Source organism: Mytilus galloprovincialis, chromosome 6 (assembly GCF_965363235.1).
Source record: "Mytilus galloprovincialis chromosome 6, xbMytGall1.hap1.1, whole genome shotgun sequence".
NCBI lineage: Eukaryota > Metazoa > Mollusca > Bivalvia > Mytilida > Mytilidae > Mytilus > Mytilus galloprovincialis.
This window is the reverse complement of record NC_134843.1, coordinates 45,704,327-45,727,995: the sequence shown is the minus strand read 5'-3', so window position 1 is coordinate 45,727,995 and position 23,669 is coordinate 45,704,327. Positions and strand designations below refer to the sequence as shown.

At 33.6% G+C, this 23,669-nt stretch overlaps 1 protein-coding gene across 2 annotated transcripts in view; it reads left to right on the top strand.

The window, feature by feature from the left end:
- The window catches only part of LOC143079711 (uncharacterized), a 66,002-nt gene that overhangs the window by 8,796 nt on the left and 33,537 nt on the right, over window positions 1–23,669 (top strand). For both annotated transcript variants that reach the window (XM_076255235.1, XM_076255234.1), the window contains exon 3: window positions 3,880–3,942. In XM_076255235.1, the coding sequence (XP_076111350.1) occupies window positions 3,880–3,942 (63 nt within the window). The remainder of the gene's footprint in view (window positions 1–3,879; window positions 3,943–23,669) is intronic.

Genomic DNA, 23,669 nt, shown 5'->3' with positions numbered 1-23,669 from the left:
TTTCTGACTGTACCATGCTACTCTTCTCTTTTGGTGTTGCCTTTGACCACTATTGGAAATGTGCCATTCCTAAGCCTTGTCTACCAGTACAGGTGTTGCCAACTATGTCTTTGTGGTGAAGAATACTTTCTGCTTGATCTACTGCAGTTCTCGCTGACCATTTTCGCCCAGTACGTGTTTGTATTCCAGCCTTACTGATCTTGCTATCCTTCGAGTCTCTGAGAGTCATAACAAGTCTGCTCTTTGATACCTTGTATTCCTCCAAAGATGATGTTAAAGGTAGCTGTAGTTGTGATGATCTACTGTGAAGGCCTAAGGCTGTAAAACTTGGTGGTACTCCTAGCCATCTTCTTAGGTGACTGTTTATCTTTCTTTCTATAGATTCGACTGTTGTTGCTGTCATTTCATAGATCATGAGAAGCCATGTCAGTCTTGGTAACAGCCCATGTTGGTATATCTAAGCCTTAAACTTCCCAGGCAATCCACTCTTATCTACCTTCTTAAGCCATTCTACAACCTGAGTTTGTACTGTCTTCACACTGGTATTGTCTTTAAGGGTATCATCAAACCATTTTCCAAGGCACTTTATAGGGTTGTCTACTATTGTTGGTATTTCGTCCCCTTGGATCTTAAGCTGGAACTTTGTTGTTATCTGACCCTTTCTCAGTATCATTGATCTTGATTTCATTGGCTTAAATTTCATCCATGCCCAAGTGAATACTTCTTCCAGTACTGACAGTATCCATCTTGCTTGAATATGGGATGATGTTGTTACTGTAAGGTCATCCATGAACCTTCTTGTTGCTGGTAGAAAAATCCCTGAATCTGTCTTTGGACCTCTTGTTTCTCTTTCTGCTGCCTTCATGATGATATTTATACTCATAATAAATAGTATTGGTGAGATGGTACAACCCGTAACTATCCCTTTCTCTAACTTATATCATGCTGTGGTCTTGTTATCAACAGTAAATCGCAGCAGTAGTCCTAAACTGTGAGATGTCTTTTGAATCCTTTTCTTTTGTTACAAAGCATCCTTCTGCTTTCTGCCAGCTTTCAGGAATGGTTCCTTTTTTCCATAGTGTTCGGAATAGCTGCCACAGTTTTCTTAGTATCTTTGGGCATTTCTTGTAGACTTTATATGGTACACCACTGTACCCAGGTGCTGATCCTGTTCTTGCCTTTTTTACCACCTCACAAACTTCCTTCCATGTTGGTTCCTTTTTTTTCAAATTCTGTCGTTGGTTGTTCTTCTTCTTCAACTCTTGGGCAATATCCCAAAGGTGTCTCTCTTTCTTTGTCTGAGTGTGTTTCATGCAGATACTTCTCTACTTCTTCCTTACTACAATGCAGATGCCCTGTTCTTTCTCCACCCAACAGTGTTTTTGTGTAGTTGTATGGATTTTTAATAAAGTTTGCTCTATTTTTCGCTTTCTTCTTATTACTATTCTTGAGTTGTTCTGCCCGTGTAGTTCTTCTCAATTCCTCTCTAACACTGTCTGTAATGCAAGCTATTCGCAACCTCTCTATCTCATTGCTTTTCTTGTACCTTCTGTTCAGGTCTTTGAGCTCCTTCCTTAACTGTTTAATCTTCTGTTCTCTCCTGTTTGGCGTCTGCTTGGTGTTACTCCTTTCTTTCCTCTCCTCAACACCAAATCTCTCCTTCCCGATGTTATATGCTAGTGTAGTCAGTGTTTCTATTCTCCTCTCAACACATCCTTGGAGTGATGTTTCTAGAATAACCCCTAAATCATCGTTTAGATCTCTTCATTGGGCTTCGCTGTTCTGTTCATCTTTGGCCATGCTATCCATTCTTTCTGATGTGATGTCTCTTGCCTTTGCTGTGTAATGTGCTCCTCACCGTTCAAGCTTTGACTGCTGTCGTGGAATGTGACTGATGCTGAGAGATTCCTTGCACTATGGTTTGTGTCCTGGCTAGGATTCTCCTGCGTCTCAACAGAAAAATCTGTGCGCTGCTCTTTAACAATTCTTCGACTGCATCCAGACCTTGACTGGTGGATCTATAAGCCTCTCTGGTTCTTGCAGATCTTTCCACAACGACATTTAGCTTCTGCCTTCTCTCCTGTCAAGGTTGTTTGCATCATCTGTGTCGTTGTCCGTTTCCGTTTCCTAGTCGTTGCCCTTAGATCTGTTTGGTTGAGCCTCTCATCCTTCCCCCCCCCCCCCTCTCTCGGGAGACTCTGGGGGTATACTTCTTTATTCTGTGTAGTAGCTGTCTTTGGTGTTCCCTCACGGAAACCACACTAAGGGTAGCTGACCCCAAGTGCCCATACCAGTTTGTTACCGGCTGTCAGCTGTCTCTCCAGCGTCACTGGTCTTCCCCAGTCTCCATTCAGCCTTTCCTGACGGTCACTGGTTTCCCAGAAGAAATGATTATTACTTACAATTGGTGGTATTCTGCTTTTCTGCTGTCATATTCTCTTGACTGCTTATCTTCCTTCATCTCTGAATCCCTGTCGCTCTCTGCCGGTGCTTTGATGCCTTCAGATGGTTCCAACCTTCACCAGATGTTTCGACCCTGTACCATTTTATCCTCAGGTCTTCCAGCTCAGATCATCTCGGCGATGCCATAACCAGCAAGACGAACGCTCTGCTGCTTCCCCTAGCTGTCTTACTGCTGTCTTTCTTGCCTTTCCAACTAGTCCATATCTCAGATACTATAAGCAATAAGCAATAGGTCTAGTATATTCGATGTATGGAAGGACTGTAAGGTGTACATGTCTAGCTGACAGTTGTCATCTGACCTTGACCTCATTTTCATGGTTCAGTGGTCAAAGTTAAGTTTTTGAGTTTTGGTCTATTTTTCTTATATTATATGCAATAGGTCAACTATATTTGGTGTATGGAAATATTTTATGATCTATATGTCAGTTGCGCAGGTTTGATTTGACCTTGACCTCATTTTCACAGTTCATTATTAAGTGTTAAGTGTTTGTGTTTTGATCTGTTTTTCTTAATTTATAAGCAATAGGTCAACTATATTTGTTGTATGGAAGAATTGTTATCTGTACATGTCTGCCTGGCATGGTTCATCTGACCTTGACCTAATTTTCATGGTTCATTGGTCAATGTTTAGTTTTCATGGTTAATGTTAAGTTTATGTGACAGTTGTAATAAAGCTTTATATCTAGCCTCTAAGTCTATCAACATAATATCAATGGTTAGTAGAGGAGGCGAGACATACCAGCATGTGCACTCTTGTTCTAGTTTCCAGACAATAACTTGTGTTTAAGAGTATGGAGCTCTCTGAAATTTTACTACAAGGTTCCATGCTACAAAGGAAAGGCTAGGATTGAGTGTAGGGGTAATTACTCCAAGGGGGGATTAAAAAAGTTTGGGGTTCAAATTTTTTTTTTTTTGAAAGTTTTCAAGAAGAATATTTAATTTCACAGTATTGGGCAATAGATTTGTAAGATCTTGACATTTATTTTGTGTCAGAAACCTATACATTTTATTACTGCTCTAAGGTTATGCTCCTTTTAAAATAAAAATGAAATGCTTCACTGAGCGCAACCTGATACGATGGAAGAAGTCAAACAAGTTTGGACACAAATATGAAGCTTGATACTGTCTGGATTCCAACAATTGGCATTTTCATGGTTCATTGGTCAATATTAAGTATTTATTAATATAGTCTTGTTTGTTTATTAGATACTGTAAACAATAGCTTCACTGTATTTGGTGTATGGAATGATTCATTGTAAGTTGAACATGTCTGTCTGGCATGGTTCATTTGACCTTGACCTTATTTTTATTTATCATTGAAAATGTTAAGTGTATGGGATACTCACAGTAAACATAAATTCTATCATGGTAAATAAATCTGGCAAAACATTTAAGTGTGTGCTATCGCTTTTTCAGACAATGAAACTGGTACAAGAAAAGTTGAACATGGAACAAAAGTACAAAGAACAAATAGAAAAGGTTTGTATGATCCATTTAACTATATAAGTTGATTTTCAAATACTGGCATTGTAGGGGTCGGTCAGCAGCTAAGTTACTTCTAACCAAATGAGGTTTTTTACCTGTCTTTAGACATATTTCAAGCATGTTTATTATATGACACATAATTGGACTGAGAACAAAATTATTTCTTTTGGACAAAAATTGCAAATTAAAAAAATCTGCTATATCCAAAAATGATTTTTACTGTGTAGTGAACTACTTTTGGGACATTTTATATCAAAATTACAGAAAAGTCTATCTCAGCGGCACTCTACATGGATAATTTTATGATACAGGGTCTGTAATTCAGTTTAACAGCTTCAGATATACTAATTTTTTACTGTTTCAAACTGTATAAAATCACAAATTTACTTCAAAATGTATGCCCTAATATTTTGGTAGCATCCACAAATATTCACTCTGTGGTTAAAGTTTTTGAAATTTCAATACCAGGTAACTTTCTTAAACTACCCTGGATTTCTACCAAACTTGGGCAGAAGCTTGTGTATGATCAAAAGATAGTATCCAGAAGTTAAATTTGTAAAAATAAAGTTCCATTTTTTATGTATTTTACTTATAAATGGACTTAGTTTTCTGATGGGAAACATTAATATATATTACATTCACTCTGGTTAAAGTTTTTGAAAGGCTTTTACCGGTAGGTCCGGTAATGACTATTTTTGGCCTCAAATTTCAGGTTCATCTGACGAAAGATTTTGACCACTTTTTAAACACTGTCTATTTAATTTGATTCAATTAGTTTATGTGAAAGATTTTAACTGATTAGGCATTAAAAAAGGATCCGATTCAAGCTCAAATATGAAAAATCTACCAAATATTCCAGAAAATGTCACTTTTCGGATGGTTTTTGTCAAAAATGAAAGTGTCCGCATCCCTGTTCATCCTCAACATTTATATATGTTATGTATTATCATCAAATACAACTTACATTTCAATATTAAGGATGAACACGAATGCGGCCACTTTTGTTTTACACAGAAACTGTCTAAAATTTAACTAAAATGCTAGAATTGTGAAGATTTCAGTAATTTAGCATGACATAATGGTGCAAGTGCCCGATATATGTGCATTGTTTTGTCAAAAACAGCCCATATTTATGTAGCAGAAAAACATTCTACTGTTCTATAAACTAAACTAATAACTAAAAGATTACATTTTAACAATTTTGAAAAAATGCTATATTTTGGGGCCAAAAAGGGGTCTTACTGGACCTACTCCTTTTATTAACTTTTTTAAACTATCCTGGATTTTTACCAAACTTGGACAGAAGTTTGTTTATGATTAAAAGCTAGTATCTAGTGTACCTGTGTATCTGTATTTTACTTATAAATGCACGCAGAAACCTGGTTGAAATAGAACAAAAGAATGGAAGCTCTTTGTTAGAGAAGGCGATAAATGCTTATTGGTACTGTAATGTTTACTATAGTAAACAATTTTTTTTTAAATTAATAGAAACAAATAAAATGAACATTTTCTGCTCAATTACGAAGTATTTTACTTTAAAAACACCATTTGCAGTTTTCAATTTATCTACTGTGAAAGTACTTTTATTCTTGAGGTACCAATTTTCGTGGTTTTCATGGATGACTTTATCCACGAATTTAAGTGTCCAACGAAATATAACAACCATTGTCCAAATCAAGACATGGAAAGATCCCCATCGGTAGGTTTGACTACTGATATGATCTAGAGAATACATTGAATAACGCCAAATATGAGAATACTTTTAAAATAGCAGTCACAGAACTACAACTGCATGCAGGATTATACCCATTTAATCTTTAATAACCTAAACTGTACAACTTTTGATCTTTTAATTCGCATAAAAAATATTTTTGATCAATAAAAGTCAGATTTCCAGTATTGATATGCTAGTATGATAAAGTGTTCATTTTGTCTCCTCATAGTTCTTTACATATGGGAAATAATAATTTCATACTGGGCTTGATTTTGATAAGAATTATTTGACAATTCAAGATACGTTTATAGCATTTGTTTATGTTACTGTTTTCTTTATGTGACATGTTTATGGCCTAATTAACACCTTTGATGGACTTTAATCTGTTGATCACTTTATCATGGGTGAATTAGTGTTATCACTATGGTTTACATAGGTCAATGTTTACTTTGCAATCTTATTCAATCCAGACTATTTGAAACCTTCGTTTCTAAAGGCTTTTTTTTTTTTTTTTAGAAAACAAAAATCCACGAATTTAAAAACCCACGAACATGTCAATATTGCTCAAACCACAAAAATTGATACCCACGAATTACTTTCACAGTATTACAAAGTTAAACAGAACAATTAGGCCGTGTTCGATGGAAATATTCCGAACCCCATAAAAAAAAGGTCCTACAGATGATACAAAAATATTCTAAATCAAGAGTTTCCCCATACATTATAGTGTTAAATGTTGAAAAAAATTGATTACCAGCATCGAAAAAAAAAACCAGGAATAAAACATTTGTGCGGAAAAATTTCTGGCTCATATCAATTAACAAAATACACCCCCCCCCCCCGCCTTTTTTTAAGTTAAGTGGTTGCTTCTTTATGAAATCCATTTTGATGATTTGCAGTAGTTTAAAAATATTAAAGATGTCTCAATTAAGCATTAGAAAACGTAGGCTGCAGCAGCGTGCTTACAGGCGAAGAATATATATTTTTATTCTCATAAAGCCAATGCATTACATCGGTACAGAGATTGAAGGAGAAGAGAAATGATATATTAGGGATCACTATATTCCTATCTTTTCTGATTGTTTCAAATGGTATTTCTTCTCCAAGGAGTATTTGGCAAAGGGAGGGGGTAATTTTATTTTTTTTTTAGTTTTAAGGGTAATTTAACGGATCCGAGATACACGTACTAGACAAACAGTACATTTACCTCACACTTTTTAAGTAATGCATTTATGAGTGAATCGTTGTTTGAGTAAAGACCAGTGGCAAACATTTCTGTGCAAGTCAAGTCGATTCGGAAAGACCTAAATTTTCAAATGAATTATGTGTTCGGCAATGATGCTGCTTTGAGTCTTGATAAGGGCTTAACAAAGCTACGTTAAGTTTAAAAAAAAAAAACAAATAAATATATCAAGTTTAGACAGATATTTCTGTAAAGAACTTTATTAATGATTGTTATAAATATCAATACTATTCAAAAAAAAAATTCTTCCTTAAATATACAGGTGAAACTAATGTTTTAAATGCCTAGTTTTGTGTACACTTAATCTACACAAGGCCTACATCGAGTATCGACTGCATGTAGACAAAACATGATTTACACTACATGTAAACATTGAGTTTTATCAATGGGAACGTAATTTTGTTTAGTTAACGTGTGAGTTACACTTACACAACACCGAGTTTAGGTCAATGTGAACACGACCTAAGATATCAAGTTGACGACATGGGTATCTATCAAGTTGGATGTAGAAAATGGATTTAAAAACAAAAATTACCATGGACGCAGAACATATCAATCCATTAGTTCAGTAATTTTCGTGTCTGCCCTTCAATTATGTGACTCGAGAAAAAATTCCCCAAAATGGGTAACAATTGTATCGAAAAGAGAAAATAGAGCATACCTTTTTCTGTTAGGGCGTGTTTGAGTTAAATATTTCATCTTGAAAACCAATCTAATTAAAAACCGATCTCTCATCGCTCCTGTTTCTGATATGTCGCGTGGGAGATCTAACGAAACCGGCTTTGAGGTCACATGTGAGTGAACTAAAAGTCATGAATTTATAAAGATATGCAAATGAGTTGACGACCTATTATAAGCCAATCAAAAAAGTTTAGGAATTATTATGACTGACGATTTCGTCGTAAATAAAATGAGTTACATCCCTTTGCCTTACGTTAAACTTCCAAGATCGTGGAAGACTCAATTTCATTAGTCGAAAAAAACACACCTACGAGGTCACTCACATGTGACCTCAAAGCGGGTTTCGTTAGATCTCCCACGCGACATATCAGAAACAGGAGCGATGAGAGATCGGTTTTTAATAAGATTGCTTGAAAACGTATAAAGTAAGAGTATTTGATACATCATCTCGCTTCAGATTCTATTATTTTTATGGCCCCGCAACGAAGTTGTCGGTGCCATATAGTTTTACCCTTGTCCGTCATTCCGTAATTCCCCAATTCCGTCATTCCGCAACAAACCATTATACAGAGTTTTTTTCTAAATGCCTTCAGATATTGAGCTGATTTTTTGGTATGTGAGTGAACCATGATGAGTTACAGATCAAGTTTAAGTTTCATTCCGCTCCACTAATTTTTGCTGAAATTACAGGCTTTGGACTTTGAGAAATTGTTGAAAATCACAGTTATACAGACTTTTTTTCTAAATGCCTTCAGATATTGGGCTGATTTTTGGTATGTGAGTTAACTCTGATGAGTTATAGGTCAAGCTTAAGTTTCGTTCCGCTCCGCTAATTTTCACTGAAATTATGGGCTTTGGACTTTGATAAATTATTGAAAATCACAGTTATACAGACTTTTTTCTCTATTCCCCTCCAGATTTTGAGCTGATTTTTGATATGTGAGACTACCATCATGTTTGTGTCCACATGTGTTTATATTGAAATTGCAGATTTTTTAACTTTTTGGGACAGGCCATTCATGTCGCTTTGACATATCTGGTTATATATCAAGGCTACAGGTTGACTTTATAACATAAAAAATTCACAGTACTAAAAGATGAAATATATGTGTCAAGTGAAATACCTTTCTAATGAATCACAAAATCAGAGTAGGTGTGTTCGAATAGCTATTTTTTACTAAAAGTACTTGAAGACAGTCTTTTAAGTTTGATGGTAAAAATGCATATCTTTGCATATCTTTGATAAAACATAATTTTTTGTGTGTGATAATTAGGGTTTAAAGTCTTCAACCACTGAAAATATTAGTCTGCCCTTCCACTTAATATTTAATTAGAATTTTTTAAATGTTTATGAATTTTCTAAAATTCCACCTGACAACCGATCAGACAATAGTTTTAAGTTGACTCAATGCAAAAGAAGAACATTAACTGATGCTCATTAGTTAGTAGATACCTTTGTTTTTTAAAATACAACTGACATATAAGCATCGTAATTGTGCTATGTGGATAAATTTATCGGTTTTTAAGAGATAAATTGGCAGTGCGTCATCGCTACAATGGCTTCCATTTCTACGATTGTAAAAATAAACTGGCGTAATGGGGAGATAATTTTGACGAAGTAGAATCCTGACTGAATGGACTTAGTTTTTCTTTCAGTGAACATTACATACAGTCTGCATTTAAAGTTTTTAAAAAATTTATAAGATTCATAAACTATCCTTGATGTTTACCAAACTTGGACATAAAATTGAGAAAGGAAATGGGGAATGTGTCAAAGTGACAACAACCCGACCATAGAGCAGACAGCAGCCGAAGGCAACCAATGGGTCTTCAATGTAGTGAGAAACTCCCGCACACGGAGGTGTCCTTCAGCTGACCCCTTAACAATATGTATACTAGTTCAGGAATAATGGACGTCATACTAAACTCCAAGAACACACAAGAAACTAAAATTAAAAATCTAACAAAGGCCAGAGGCTCCTGACTTGGGACAGGTGCAAAATTGCGACGGGTTAAACATTTTTATGAGATCTCAAATTTTTTTATTGATTTTTTTTTCTCATTTTTGTTGATCCTGTGATTAATAACAAAAGTAGGCGAGACACTGGGTTCCTCGGAACCCTTACAAATTTTTTACATTTAGTTTTTTCTCCCTTCTTATATATGTATGCATAAAACATATATAGATAAATATGAGGGTATATGAAAAAATATATGCAAGTTATACACTGTTCACACTAGGGACTCTACTTGTAGACAATGAAAATCATATATAGGACTCTAGGTCAAGGTAAAGTGCGTTGGTCTTAGCTAAAGTGCGGTGCCTACACATGCTAAAGTGCGATGGTCCACGAAAGTATAGATTTAATAAACGTATTATGGATTATGATGTGAACAGTCTTTATACAAACAAAAAAATGAACATATGAAAAGATAAATGTAGAATATTTGATTAACAACTTTAAACAAAATGGTCATGACTTACTTAATTTAAACCTAACCGTGCTTTGTCGACTGAGGCAAATGTGTTTTTTATTCGGGTGCTGGAAGAAGGACTTGTGTCCTGCATCGTCAATTTTACTATACAGAAACAAAAGTATACAGATGAGTATCCTTTATCTTGTTTCTAAAAGAAGCTAACAGATACATTGAAATCATTGTTTATGCATGGTGTTTTTTTGTAGTTTACTTTGCAGGCCCCGTTAAAATGTTGTTGGTAAAATAAAGTTGGTTTTTTTTAATGCTGAAAACATAAATTGTCTTGTAAAACATTAGTGTGAACATAGACAGAAAATACAACCTGTATTTGTACTCGCTGCGAAAAAAGGAGAAAGCTCGAAGAACATTGCATTTCTCTCTCTTTTAAATTAAAAATGAACAAAAGCAAATAAATGTTACACAATGAACGAATTTTGTATTTGTAATTTACAATGACGACTCTAAAGGAAGAGTGTTCACATTAGTAATAGACTGTGTGAACGTAGAGTTATGCCAATAATTCAAATATTTGATACGCCCGAATTAAAAAAAAAATCATATACAGGACGTATAGATTTATAATTTGTCACACCTAAATTACCAATTTGGCCATTATTTAGAGTACCATCGCATTTTAGAGTCCTACATATATCTTGTCTCACCGGACCAATTCCTTTGTAATATTAAGATACTTCATTATTAAACTCATCATAGATACCAGGATTCATATTTTATATTCACGCCAGACGCTCGTTTCATCTACAAAAGACTCATCAGTGACGTTCGAATAAGAAAATGTTAAAAAGACCGAATAAAGTACGAAGTTGAAGAGCATTGAGGACCAAAAATTCCAAAAAGGTTGTGCCAAATACAGCTAAGGTAATCAATTCCTGAGGTAGAAAAGCCTTAGTATAATGATATTAAAGTTTGAATTGAAAAAAGAGAATAATTTTGGATCTTTTGAGAAAAAAAATATTGCTAGATTTCACATTTCCACTTCACATATACCTGTGATTATACATCACGAGATCACAAGATAGAAGAAGGAAGGAATGTTATTTGAATCTAAAAGTTGTTAGAACATACACATCCCTTCTTGTCCAATGACAAGTAAGTTTTTTTCCCTCTAATTTTCATAGTACATGGCTTTCCATGCACTATGAAATGCTATACATGAATGACTTTTCATTGTAGGTTAATTATGAAAGTGAACTCTTAATAACTGCACTAACAAAGTGTACAATCCCATGAGGCATTTTCCTTGGGAATAAAAGCCTACTGCTTGAAGATGAAAGAAAAAAGATTGAAACAAAAACATTTTGAATTTTGCAAATTTTCAAACATTTTCTTATGGTACACAATATATTATTAGAATAAAGAAAAAATTAAATGGAGGTAACTATGTAGGTAAAATAATATTTATTTAATTTATATGCCTGATATTTGAGTGATCTTTTTTTTCTTTCAAGAAAACAATGCCAGACTGCTGATATATAAAGCAAATTGTTTTGTTTTCTTTCGAAAAACACATGACATGTAAATTTATCTATAAAAAGTAAGCATCTAATGTTAACTGGTCTAAATTCAAATATTTATACAGTGAGTTTTATAATTATAAAAAAAAAATCAAAAAGGGGATTTTTGTACAACAACAACATTGTGTGCTTTTTAATAATAAAAATAAATCAAAGTACTGAACATCGGATGACCGCAAGTTCTTGTGGATGGTTAAAAGCACATGTCACAGAAAAAGACCACATCTATACCTAAAACTGAGGTTAATGTACAGAGATATATTTTTTTCTGAGACAAGTTCATGCGTGGATGATGAATAAATGACAGGAAATTCAACCGCATCATAATAACTATTATAATGTAGTGATACAAATCAGTATACCTGGGACTATTATACTGATATAATAATAGTCCCAGATTATACACTGGTTTGTTGTTACATATTATATTAATATAACAGTTATATGTATATATAATTTTCATCCATTTTTATATCATTCTATTCTACTTTTCTAATAATAGTGCAGTGCAAGTGGGACAATATCCCTAATGCGCCTTGAAATGAGGAACTCAAAAGTCACGTGTAAACAATTAATCTCCTGTGTTGTGATATTTGACACTTTTCTATGATAAACAAGTGACTGAGCTTAACCATTTGAGTTAATTTAAACGTAGGGGAACACAGAATAAATGTGTAAAATCTATGGAGCTATTAAATGTGTTCAAAGTATTAAATTTTCAAAGAACTTATTGTGCTAAAAATGGGATTTTTTACCATGAGAAGCCGCATCACAAAAGGATACTCGGGGTTTGCTAATTTACGGGAAAAGTAATCTCACTTCGTATTCCGAAAATTTAACCACATATGTCAAAATGTCTAAGCTTCGAAAGGAGCCCTCACACATATCCATGTTAACGATATGGACTGAGCAACAGAAGAAAACGTTACCATTATGGCCTATGGAGAAACTAATACGCATCTTGACCCAAGTGCATGGTTGACACTCTTCTGTAAAAAAAAAAAATCTAAAAAGATTGGATACATGAGAAACCATTCATATTTTCCTGCAAAAACAATTACAGATTACCTGTCCTTGCCGGGAGTGTCGCAAAACTTTCTTGAGATATTCTTCCGCAAACTTTAACACAAGTTTTCGGTACGTGTGCATAGATATTATCAATGATTTTTTACTCATAAATAGCCATTCAACAGTGGTAGCAGAGCTTATAAAGATGGCAACAGCACCTAGTTACAAGAACCCACCAGGTTTGACCAAAGATAAAAGTTATCAACAATGGAAAAATGAAGTTAAAATGTGGCAACTCGTGACAGATCTTGATAAGAAGAAGAGAGGTTTGGCTTTAGCTTTGTCGCTACAAGGAAAACCAAGGGAAGTAGCTCTAGAAGTAGATCCCAGTGATTTAAATGTTGATGAAGGAGTAGATAAGCTGATAACTGAGTTGGACAAGCTTTTTGAGAAGGATAAAATAGATCAGGCTTATGCTGCATATACTGTATTTGATAAGTTCCACAGAGTAGATGATGTAAGCATGTCTGATTATATCATTGAGTTTGAGCAGAGATACAATAAATGTAAGAAATATGAAATGCTACTCCCAGATGCAATTCTAGCTTTTAAACTTCTTGACAATGCTGGGTTAAGTCAAAGTAATCGTCAGCTGGCATTAACTGCATGTTCTGACCTTAAATTCGACACAATGAAATCTGCTTTGAATAGGATATTTGCATCAAAATCTCAAAATTTTCCTGGAGAACAAGACTCTGTTGTAACTGTTAAAGAAGAATCAGCTTTTGTTAGTGATGGGTATTATCAGAGAGGTCGAAGTTCAAGAAGAAATTTTCCTCGTAATCGACCTGATAGATCAACCAACTCTAGTAGACTTAAGACTAAAATGAATCCAGTCTTCAATGGAAATGTCTCAAGATGTAAAATATGTGATTCCAAATTTCATTGGGTCAAGGATTGTCCTCACAAGCAGCTCGATGTGAATTTAACAGAACATGAGAGTGATGAGTTAAATGAAATTGTAAATATAACATTATTTACCTCAGCACAAGAATTTAAGCCTCTAACAGTGTTTGTTGCAGAAGCCTACAATGCTGCAGTTATTGATACTGCATGTTCCAAGACAGTGTGTGGTTCTAAATGGTTATACGAATTTGTAGAATCCCTTGATCCAGGACTTGATCAACTTACTTGTAATGAAAGTCATGTACCATTCAAATTTGGTGATGGACAAACAGTATATTCATATCAGAAAGTGAAAATTCCAGCACTAATTGGGTCAGTTAAGTGCTCAATTGAAACAGAAGTGGTGGATTGTGAAATACCATTATTGTTAAGTAAAACCTCTCTGAAAAGAGCAAGCACTATCCTAGATCTCAGCTATGACAAGGTTACCATGTTTGGACAGTTAGTGGATGTAAACCTAACTTCAAGTGGTCATTACTGTATCAACATTAAAGACAAGCAATGCACAAACAAAAATAAAAATGAGAGTGAGGAGGTTTTGATCATTGATACAAAATTATCTTTTAAGAAGAAAAAGGAAATTCTCTTAAAGTTGCACAAGCAGTTTGGACATGCATCATCAGATAAACTTTTATCCCTTTTGCAAAGTGCTGGTTCTGTTGATTCTGAAACAAAGACCATTCTTAAAGATATCTGCACAAAGTGTTTAATTTGCCATAAGTTCAAGCATCCAAAAGCTAAACCAGTGGTTGCCTTTTCACATGCAAATGATTTCAATCAAATTGTGGCAATTGACCTTCATGAAATTGACCATAACTTTTATTATCTACATGTTATTGACTTATTTAGCAGATTGAGTGCAGCTGCAATCATCAGAAGAAAGGACTCTAAAATCATTGTAGATAAGTTCATGCAGATATGGGTTGGTGTTTATGGTGCACCTGAAGTTGGGGTTTACACAAATAATGGAGGTGAATTTAATTCACAGATATTTAGAGACATGGCAGAAAACTTGAACATGTCAGTTAAAACAACAGCAGGATATAGTCCGTGGTCCAATGGTGTAGTGGAAAGACACAACGCAACGCTTACAGAAACAATCAATAAAATGAGAGAGAGCTCTAACCTTTCATGGGAGACTTCCCTCAGTTGGGCAGTTCATGCTAAGAACAGTTTGTTGAATGTCTATGGCTACAGTCCATATCAAATAGTTTTTGGAAGGAACCCAAACATGCCATCATCTATAGTTAACAAGCCTCCTGCATTAGAAGGTACAACAATTAGTAATGTTATGGGAAAGCATTTAGTTGGCTTACATGAATCGAGAAAAGCATTTATTGCGGCAGAATCCTCTGAGAAAGTAAGAAGGGCACTACGTAAGCAAATCCGGCCTTCAGGAGAAAAATTCAAAAATGGTGACAAAGTTTTCTTCCTACGAGACAATCAGTGGAAAGGACCAGGCTGGGTAATTGGTCAAGATAACGTAGTTGTTTTTGTAAGATATGGAGGTACATATGTGCGTGTACATGAAAGTAGAATAAAAAGAGACATTGATGTTGAAAGAAAACAAAAGATTATTCATAAGCATACAGCAAAGTCAACCCTTGTGCGTAAGCCGCAAGCTGCAACATATAACAACACTGAACCAGATCATGACTTAGTATACTATGAGAGTGATGATGAAGAGCCTCATCAAAATGATGCTGAGAATGATGAAAACCGAGAAAATGTTGAAGAATCTGCAGACGAAAATGCTGATCAAGATGATAGTCATGCTGGTAGCTTGAATGGTAGTTTGAATAGTGAAGATGGTCCTGAATCTGAAGGGAGAGACAGTTTTGATTTGGAAAATCAGGCAGAGAATGATATACATGAGGAAAGTATGGAACATAATCCTGAGTCCCAGGCAAATGATTGTATGAAATTAAAGAAGGATCAGATAGTGAATTTTAAAATCCCTGGTGAAAATGACACAAGAGAAGCAATAATTTTAGGCAGGGCAGGAAAGGCTACAACTGTTAAAAAGAGCTGGTACAATATAGAATACAATCAGCCAGAAAATATGAGAGGTGATCAGATATCAATTGATCTAAGAACAGTCAATGATTTGAAAGTTGTTAACCAGTCAGATGACGTGAATGAAGATGTACTTTTAAGTGATATTGATTTTACTGAGGCTAGAGAGGCAGAACTGGATAACTGGAGAAAGCACAATGTATATGAAGAAGTTGAAGACAATGGTCAAAACTGTATTTCAACAAGATGGGTTTATACTATGAAAGAATTAGAGAACGAATTTCATAGAAAAGCTAGATTGGTAGCAAAAGGTTTTGAAGAAGACAGCCTAGATGAGATACCAAAGAATTCGCCAACATGTGAAAAGCAGTCTCTACGACTAATTTTATCAATTATTGCTAGTAAAAGATGGTCAATTAATTCAGTGGACATTAAAACTGCTTTCCTTCAAGGAGAGAAAATGCAAAGAGAAGTTTACTTGAGACCTCCTAAAGAAGCTAAAGCAACTGGTAAAGTCTGGCGCCTTAACAAATGTGTATATGGTCATGCATCCTTAAAGTGGTACGAAAAAGTTAAAGCAACATTGCTAGATTGTGGAGGAACAGTGTCCAAAATTGATTCAGCAATATTTTATTGGTATAATGAAAAAGTTTTGACTGGTGTCGTAGCAGTTCATGTAGATGACTTTCTTTGGGCAGGATCCAGTTCCTTTGAGAAAAGTGTTGTGTCCAGAATTAGGGATATGTTCATGGTAGGGAAAGAATCCTGTGAGTCTTTCAAATATTTGGGTCTTGACCTCAACCAAGAAAATGAAACTATTGTTCTCAGCCAGCAAGACTATGTCAGAATGTTGAAGACTGTTTTAATAGATAAAGACAGAGTTAAAACATCTCCTCTTTCATCATCAGAACAGACACTATTGAGGTCAAAAATAGGACAATTATCATGGTTAGCAAGGCAAACACGTCCAGACATTGCATTTGATGTTGCTGCTATTTCATCAAAAATTAAGTCTAGCACTATTGAAGATCTAAAGATAGTCAATAAGATAATTAGGAAGGTGCAAAACGATCCCGTTTCACTGCAATTCCAGAATCTTGGACATAATGTGAAATTTATTTTGTTCAGTGATGCATCATTTGGAAATCTTCCAGATGGTGGAAGTCAGGGTGGTCATGTTGTGCTTTTGATGGGCGATGATGGTAAAGTGAACCCAATCACTTGGCAGTCTAAGAAATTAAGAAGGGTTGTACGTAGTACTTTGGCAAGTGAAGCCTTGGCCTTAGCTGATGGTGTGGACTGTGTTATATCTTTAGCAGCTCTGTTTAAGGAATTAATGCATAATGAGAACGATTTGATGCATACTCCAGTAGATTGTTTCGTTGATAACAAAGACCTTTATCATGCAATACACTCTGATAAACCTGTTGGAGAAAAGAGATTGAGGGTGGAGATCAATGCAATAAAGCAATTGCTTCAAGGTGGAGAGCTTAAAGAAGTAAAATGGATTCAGACTAATGAACAAATCGCTAATGTTCTTACAAAGCATGGTGCGTCTGGACAAGACATCCTACGTTGTTTTGAAAAAGGACTTTTGAATTCAAGCCTTTTGTAATTAGTGCAACTGAACTGACAATAATAATAAAAAAGGAGAAGAAAGATCAGATAAATACTTGATACTATAACATTTTAATTGCCTTCATTTTCATTTTTATTTAGACATTAAGATTTCTAGTGATAAGAAAAAAGGATTAGATTGTTAACTACTGTGTTTTCTATTATTTTGTTTATATTATTTTCAGGTACATGTTACTTGGTGGGTTTAGTTTATAGTTTAATAAAGACATTAGAATAGACAATAGAATTATATTGAAGCCATAAATAGCCATTCAACATTATATATATATCTAACGACAAAACATATTCATATTATTAATTGGTGTTTAAAAAAAAATTTTTTAGGAGTATCCATTGAAAAAATGAACTTAAAACAAGCAATAAGTAATGTTATTTTGCACTAGATAATGAAAACCCAAAACTAATTTGCATAATTGAAGTTTGGGCGATAGCAATACATCGGAATGACCTCACGGTCATCTCGATGTAAAAAATCTCAAAATATATTAATATTAAAGTTTACTTGAAGCAGAAGAAAAACAATTAATCCTTTTGGTCCTCACAGGCTACGTCAGTGCTATTCAGTGAAATGATCATTACCTATGTTTTACTTCCACTTCATTATAAATAGTGAACTGTTATTTAGATTTGAATATTACAATTGGAAAGGATAATTTTGTAAGGTCAATCGAAAGTGTGAATATGTTCTAAATTGGTCAGACAATACTTGGTCATGTTTTATGAAGATTTTTAGCCCTTAGCCTCGCCTTGGGCTTAAATCTTCATAAAACTCGACCAAGTATTGTCTAACCTATAAACCTACAATGTAGAAAGAGGAGCCACGGTGGCCGAGTGGTCTAATTAGTGACTACTGTTATCACTATCCAGTCAACACTGAGGTTGTGAGTTTGAACTCTGCTCATTTGGGTGCACTCATCTCACAGGCACTCATCTCAGAATTTATTTCCCCTATATACCTTTATATTAAGGTATATAGGAATTTTTTTTCTGAGACAAGTGCCTGTGACTCATCTCCATTCTTAATTAACTAGGATTGTCAGTTTTCAATCGAAAGTCAGTGGTTTTCTCTGGGCACTCCGGCTTCCTTCACCAATAAAAACTGGCCGCCACGAAATAGCCAAAGTGTGGTGCTAAAAAGTGCGTTAAAACACAGAAATCAAATCAAATATATTAAGAAAGTGAACAAACGCAGCAATTTTTGTGAAATAAAAAGAAAAAAACAATAAGAAATCTCTATCTATATGATAAAAAATTAATAAAATTGAGAATGGAAATAGGGAATTTGTCAAAGAGACAACAATCTGACAAAAGTGCAGAAAACATCTGAAGGCCAGTCACCAATTGGTCTTCGAAATGGCAAGAAAATCCCACATCCAGAGTTGGCCTTCAGTGAGCCCCTTTACAAATGCTTTATATGTTTTCAAAATTGTTGCTCTCAGTCTGTGGTATTTAGGGTTATTGGATATATATGAGTCATGTAAATTTAAGACTATCTTTCTTCAAATATACAGACTCAATATCCTCAATGGGCTATCTTGCTATGTCAATTCATGCTAATGATGTGCTTGACAATTTGCCATAATGATTATAAACCAGGTTTTGAAATTTAAATGTTCTCAGTAAGAAAAAAGTTCTATATGGTCATGATGGTTTGTTTTTTGGGGGCGGGGGAGATGGCTTTCATGTCATCTTATAGCCTCTACTCCTAATCAGATGTTTATTTTTACTTTTTAAGCCCCCTAGGTCAACACGGTGTGCTTTAATTTCATTAAGGAACTGTTCGACAACTCAGTCTTCAGATTGGTATGATTTAAAAAAAAAATAATTAAAAAAACAAACCAATTAAATTTTAATGGCTATCCATAATAGGAGCCTTGACATGATTAAAATATAGTATTAGTAGCAAAATTTTGATTTTTATGCCCCACCTACAATAGAAGAGGGGCATTATGTTTTCTGGTCTGTGTGTCCGTTCGTTCGTTCGTTCGTCCCGCTTCAGGTTAAAGTTTTTGGTCGAGGTAATTTTTGATGAAGCTGAAGTCCAATCAACTTGACACTTATGTTCCTTATGATATGATCTTTCTAATTTTAATGCCAAATTAGACTTTTTACCCAATTTCATGGTCCATTGAACATAGAAAATGAAAGTGCAAGTTTCAGGTTAAAGTTTTTGGTCAAGGTAGTTTTTGATGAAGTTGAAGTATAATCAACTTGAAACTTTGTACACATGTTCCCTATGGTATTGTAGCGGGCAGGGGCTTGAAATGCTTCGACCCAAGAGTTTTTACTCAAATTATGAGTAGTTTGTAAATAACAAAGTCAGTATGACAAGATATGAGCTGGTCAGTATAATATAGGCATTTGCTAAAAGTCACGTAAATAAGTTTCTATCTTTTATTCATTTCTAGAATCATATATTTTCATTTATATTCAAGATAAACAACAATTTTAACTAGTAAATATACTTAAACTATAGACTAAGACGATATGACAAGAACCTATTCAGTATGATACATGTAGTAAGTTATCTCTACACTCAAGAGATATTCATTAACTTATCTCTAAACTCAAGAGATATTTATTAACTTATCTCTACACTCAAGAGATAATATGTTGGTGTGTCAGAAAAATACATAAAAAGGCTGAGTTCTGCTATCTTACTAAGAAAATAAATTACCTAAGAGAAAATCCTAACTTCAAGTGAATTTAATCAGAATACCTCTTTCTGACATTTTTGTATATAGTTGTAACTGATACCTCACCAGTTACATAAAACATGTTTATTATTATTAGTTATATATTCAGAGCCTTTTCTGAATAACTAACAATGAAATACAGCTTATACCATACATAAGGGACGGTGCAATATTTATCAAGCAGGGGGGACCGGTGCAAATCCCAAAACCTGTTTGGAAAAAAGTATTGTCCCATGCTGATCTGATAGGAAAGAAAGTTATGTCCCATGACCTCTATTCATTAAAAAAGTATGTGTCCCATGAATATCATGAATATATTGAGTGAATAAAAACACAATCTGTACCTTAAATAACGTAAAGCAACAATATTTATTGTGATATAAATGTTTTTGACAATCATTTTAACATTCTCGACTAGTCTTGACCTTCAAATTTAGTTTTGACTGGTGTAAATCAGCCCATCTAACTAAATTAAATATTGATCTTACAAAATTCAAGCTTATTAGGTAGTTTGATTTATTGCTGTGAAATGAAAGAATTTAATTTTACAATAGGTAAAAATAAAAATTATTATATAAATTCAGATAGGCATCTTTAATTTTTTTTATAACTTTTTCAAATCAACTTGGATTTTCATCAAACTATGCAGCTATCTTAGATATATATTAAGCTTACTGAATCCCATGTCATTTAGTTTTTTGTTGTATTGCTGTAAAATTTAAGAATTAAAGTAATCTTGGTAAAAAAAAGCTAGGATTTGCAATTAAGATAGGCATCTTTAATTTTTTTAATAACTTTTTCAAATCAACTTGGATTTGCATCAAACTATGCAGCTATCTTAGAGATATATTAAGCTTACTGAATCTTAGGTCATTTTGTTTTTTGTTGTATTGCTGTCAAATTTAAGAATTAGATAAATCTAGGTAAAAAAAAGCTAGAATTTGCAGTTCGAACAAAATAGAGATAGTACACTTTACAATTTAATTGTTAAATTTGACAGCAATACAACAAAAAACAAAAATGACCTGGAATTCAGTACGTTTAATATATATCAAAGATATCTGCATAGTTTGATGAAAATCCAAGTTGATTTGAAAAAGTTATTAAAATGAGTAAAGTGTACTATCTCTATTTTGTTCGAAATGCAAATTCTAGCTTTTTTACCTAGATTAATTTAATTCTTGAATTTGACAGCAATACAACAAAAAACAAAATGACCTGGGATTCAGTAAGCTTAATATATATCTAAGATAGCTGCTTAGTTTGATGATAATCTAAGTTGATTTGAAAAAGTTATTAAAAAAATTAAAGTGTACTATCTCTATTTTGTTCGAACTGCAAATTCTACCTTTTTTGACCTAGATTAATTTAATTGTTAAATTTTACAGCAATACAACAAAAAACAAAATGACCTGGGATTCAGTAAGCTTACTATATATCTAAGATAGCTGCATAGTTTGATGAAAATCCAAGTTGTTTTAAAAAAGTTATTAAAAAAATTAAAGTATACTATCTCTATTTTGTCTGAATTGCAAATCCTAGCTTTTTTTTACCAAGATTACTGTAATTCTTAAATTTTACAGCAATACAACAAAAAAAACTAAATGACATGGGATTCAGTAAGCTTAATATATATCTAAGATAGCTGCATAGTTTGATGAAAATCCAAGTTGATTTGAAAAAGTTATTTAAATAATTAAAGTGTACTATCTCTATTTTGTTCGAAATGCAAATTCTAGCTTTTTTTGCCAAGACTGATTTAATTCTTGAATTTGACAGCAATACAACAAAAAACAAAATGACCTGGGATTCAGTAAGCTTAATATATATCAAAGATAGCTGCATAGTTTGATGAAAATCCAAGTTGATTTGAAAAAGTTATAAAAAAAATTAAAGATGCCTATCTGAATTTATATAATAATTTTTATTTTTACCTATTGTAAAATTAAATTCTTTCATTTCACAGCAATAAATCAAACTACCTAATAAGCTTGAATTTTGTAAGATCAATATTTAATTTAGTTAGATGGGCTGATTTACACCAGTCAAAACTAAAATTATTTATCATATTCTGTTTCTGTTTGAATGTTTCTTGTGTGTATTTTTGGGCTAATTAAAATAAAATGTTTACTACTTAAGCATTTGAAAAAAGTGTATGTCCCATGCATTAAGATAATGAAAAATCATCAGGTCCCACTACTTTGCACGTTGAAAAAAGTACATGTCCCCTTACCATTTGCACCGGTCCCCCCTGCTTGATAAATAATGCACCGTCCCTAAACTGTATTGTTTATTATAATTTCCAGACCTTTAGGAAATTATCCCTTACTTGTCAAATGTTTTCCTATTTAATCCTATTTATTACAAAATGACAAACGTTAACAGTAAACATGAACTTCAATGAACAATTTCAATAATCCTAAGGGAGCTACCATTTGATTTTTATGGGGGGGCTAGGATGAAAATTTTTGTCCTGCATTTTTTTTTTAGTTGTAATCTCTGTCCTGCCTTTTTATTTTTTACTCTATTCGGTCCTGCCTTTTTTTTTATTAGTTTATCCTGACTTTTTTTACCTAAATTGTCATCCTGCCTTTTTTTTTTTGCAAAGTGTCTCATCCTGCCTTTTTTTTTTACTCAAAACTCCTGTCCTGCCTATTTTTTTCAATTTTCATCCTAGCCCCCCCATAAAAATCAAATGGTAGCTCCCTAACTTTAAAAGATAAACTAGAAATAAAGCTTTAAAGAGTCCGCTAAAATGAAATATTCCTTTTAAACTTTGAAAACGCTATTAAACTTTACTATTTCCCTTTACAATTTAACCTTTAAATAAATGAAGTTTCTTAGAAAAATTAACCATTTTGACTAAAATAAATAACGAGCAAATAAAAATACCAACTGTAAGAACCAAAAGTTTAAGCAGAACTGACGACCAAGCGTCGAAATTACGTCAATGTTGGATTGTTGGATTGTTGGATGGTTGGGTGGTTGGATTGTTGGATCGCGCGCTTGCCGTCCAACCAAATATTTGAATTCTTAAACAAATTACAAAAATCACAATAATATACAATTTAAGTAACCTTTATATAATAAACAAAGTTTGCATGGTACTAAACAAATTTCTATGGTAACTAAAAATACAACAATATATACAGCGCCACCGGAAGTCGCAATACGTAAACAACATTGCAAAAAGTTATGTGTGTCACCGGCGGACCAAAATGATAAATATCAAGGATAATGAGCATTAACATCTGCAAAACATTGAAGACGTTGACTACAAATACTAAAAGGAATTACAAGAAGTATGTGAAAACAGTTGCCAACACGTAAAAATAGTGTTTTTATTGAACAATCGTCCCAAGTGACACATGGATTCTACTGCGCATGTCAATATATTTCATTGATAAATTCAAGCACAGGTGCGTGGAATTTACTACGATTTACTACGATCTACTACAGTTGCTACAATTGGGTTATCACAAAAATACAATACCTACAGTTGGATTATTCAGTGGATTATTACTATGAACTGGTAAATTATTACATGAACTTCAACTGGTTTATCAAATATATGCAAATGACAGTAATTCAATATTTTTAGAAAACTCATAACATTGTAATTGTTCTTACTATACTTATTAAATGTTAATTAAAACTTATTTGCTTCAATTATCATATGTTCCAGACTACAAGCATTACAAGTAGTATAATACAAGTTATTTCACACAGTTACTGTTTCCTACATA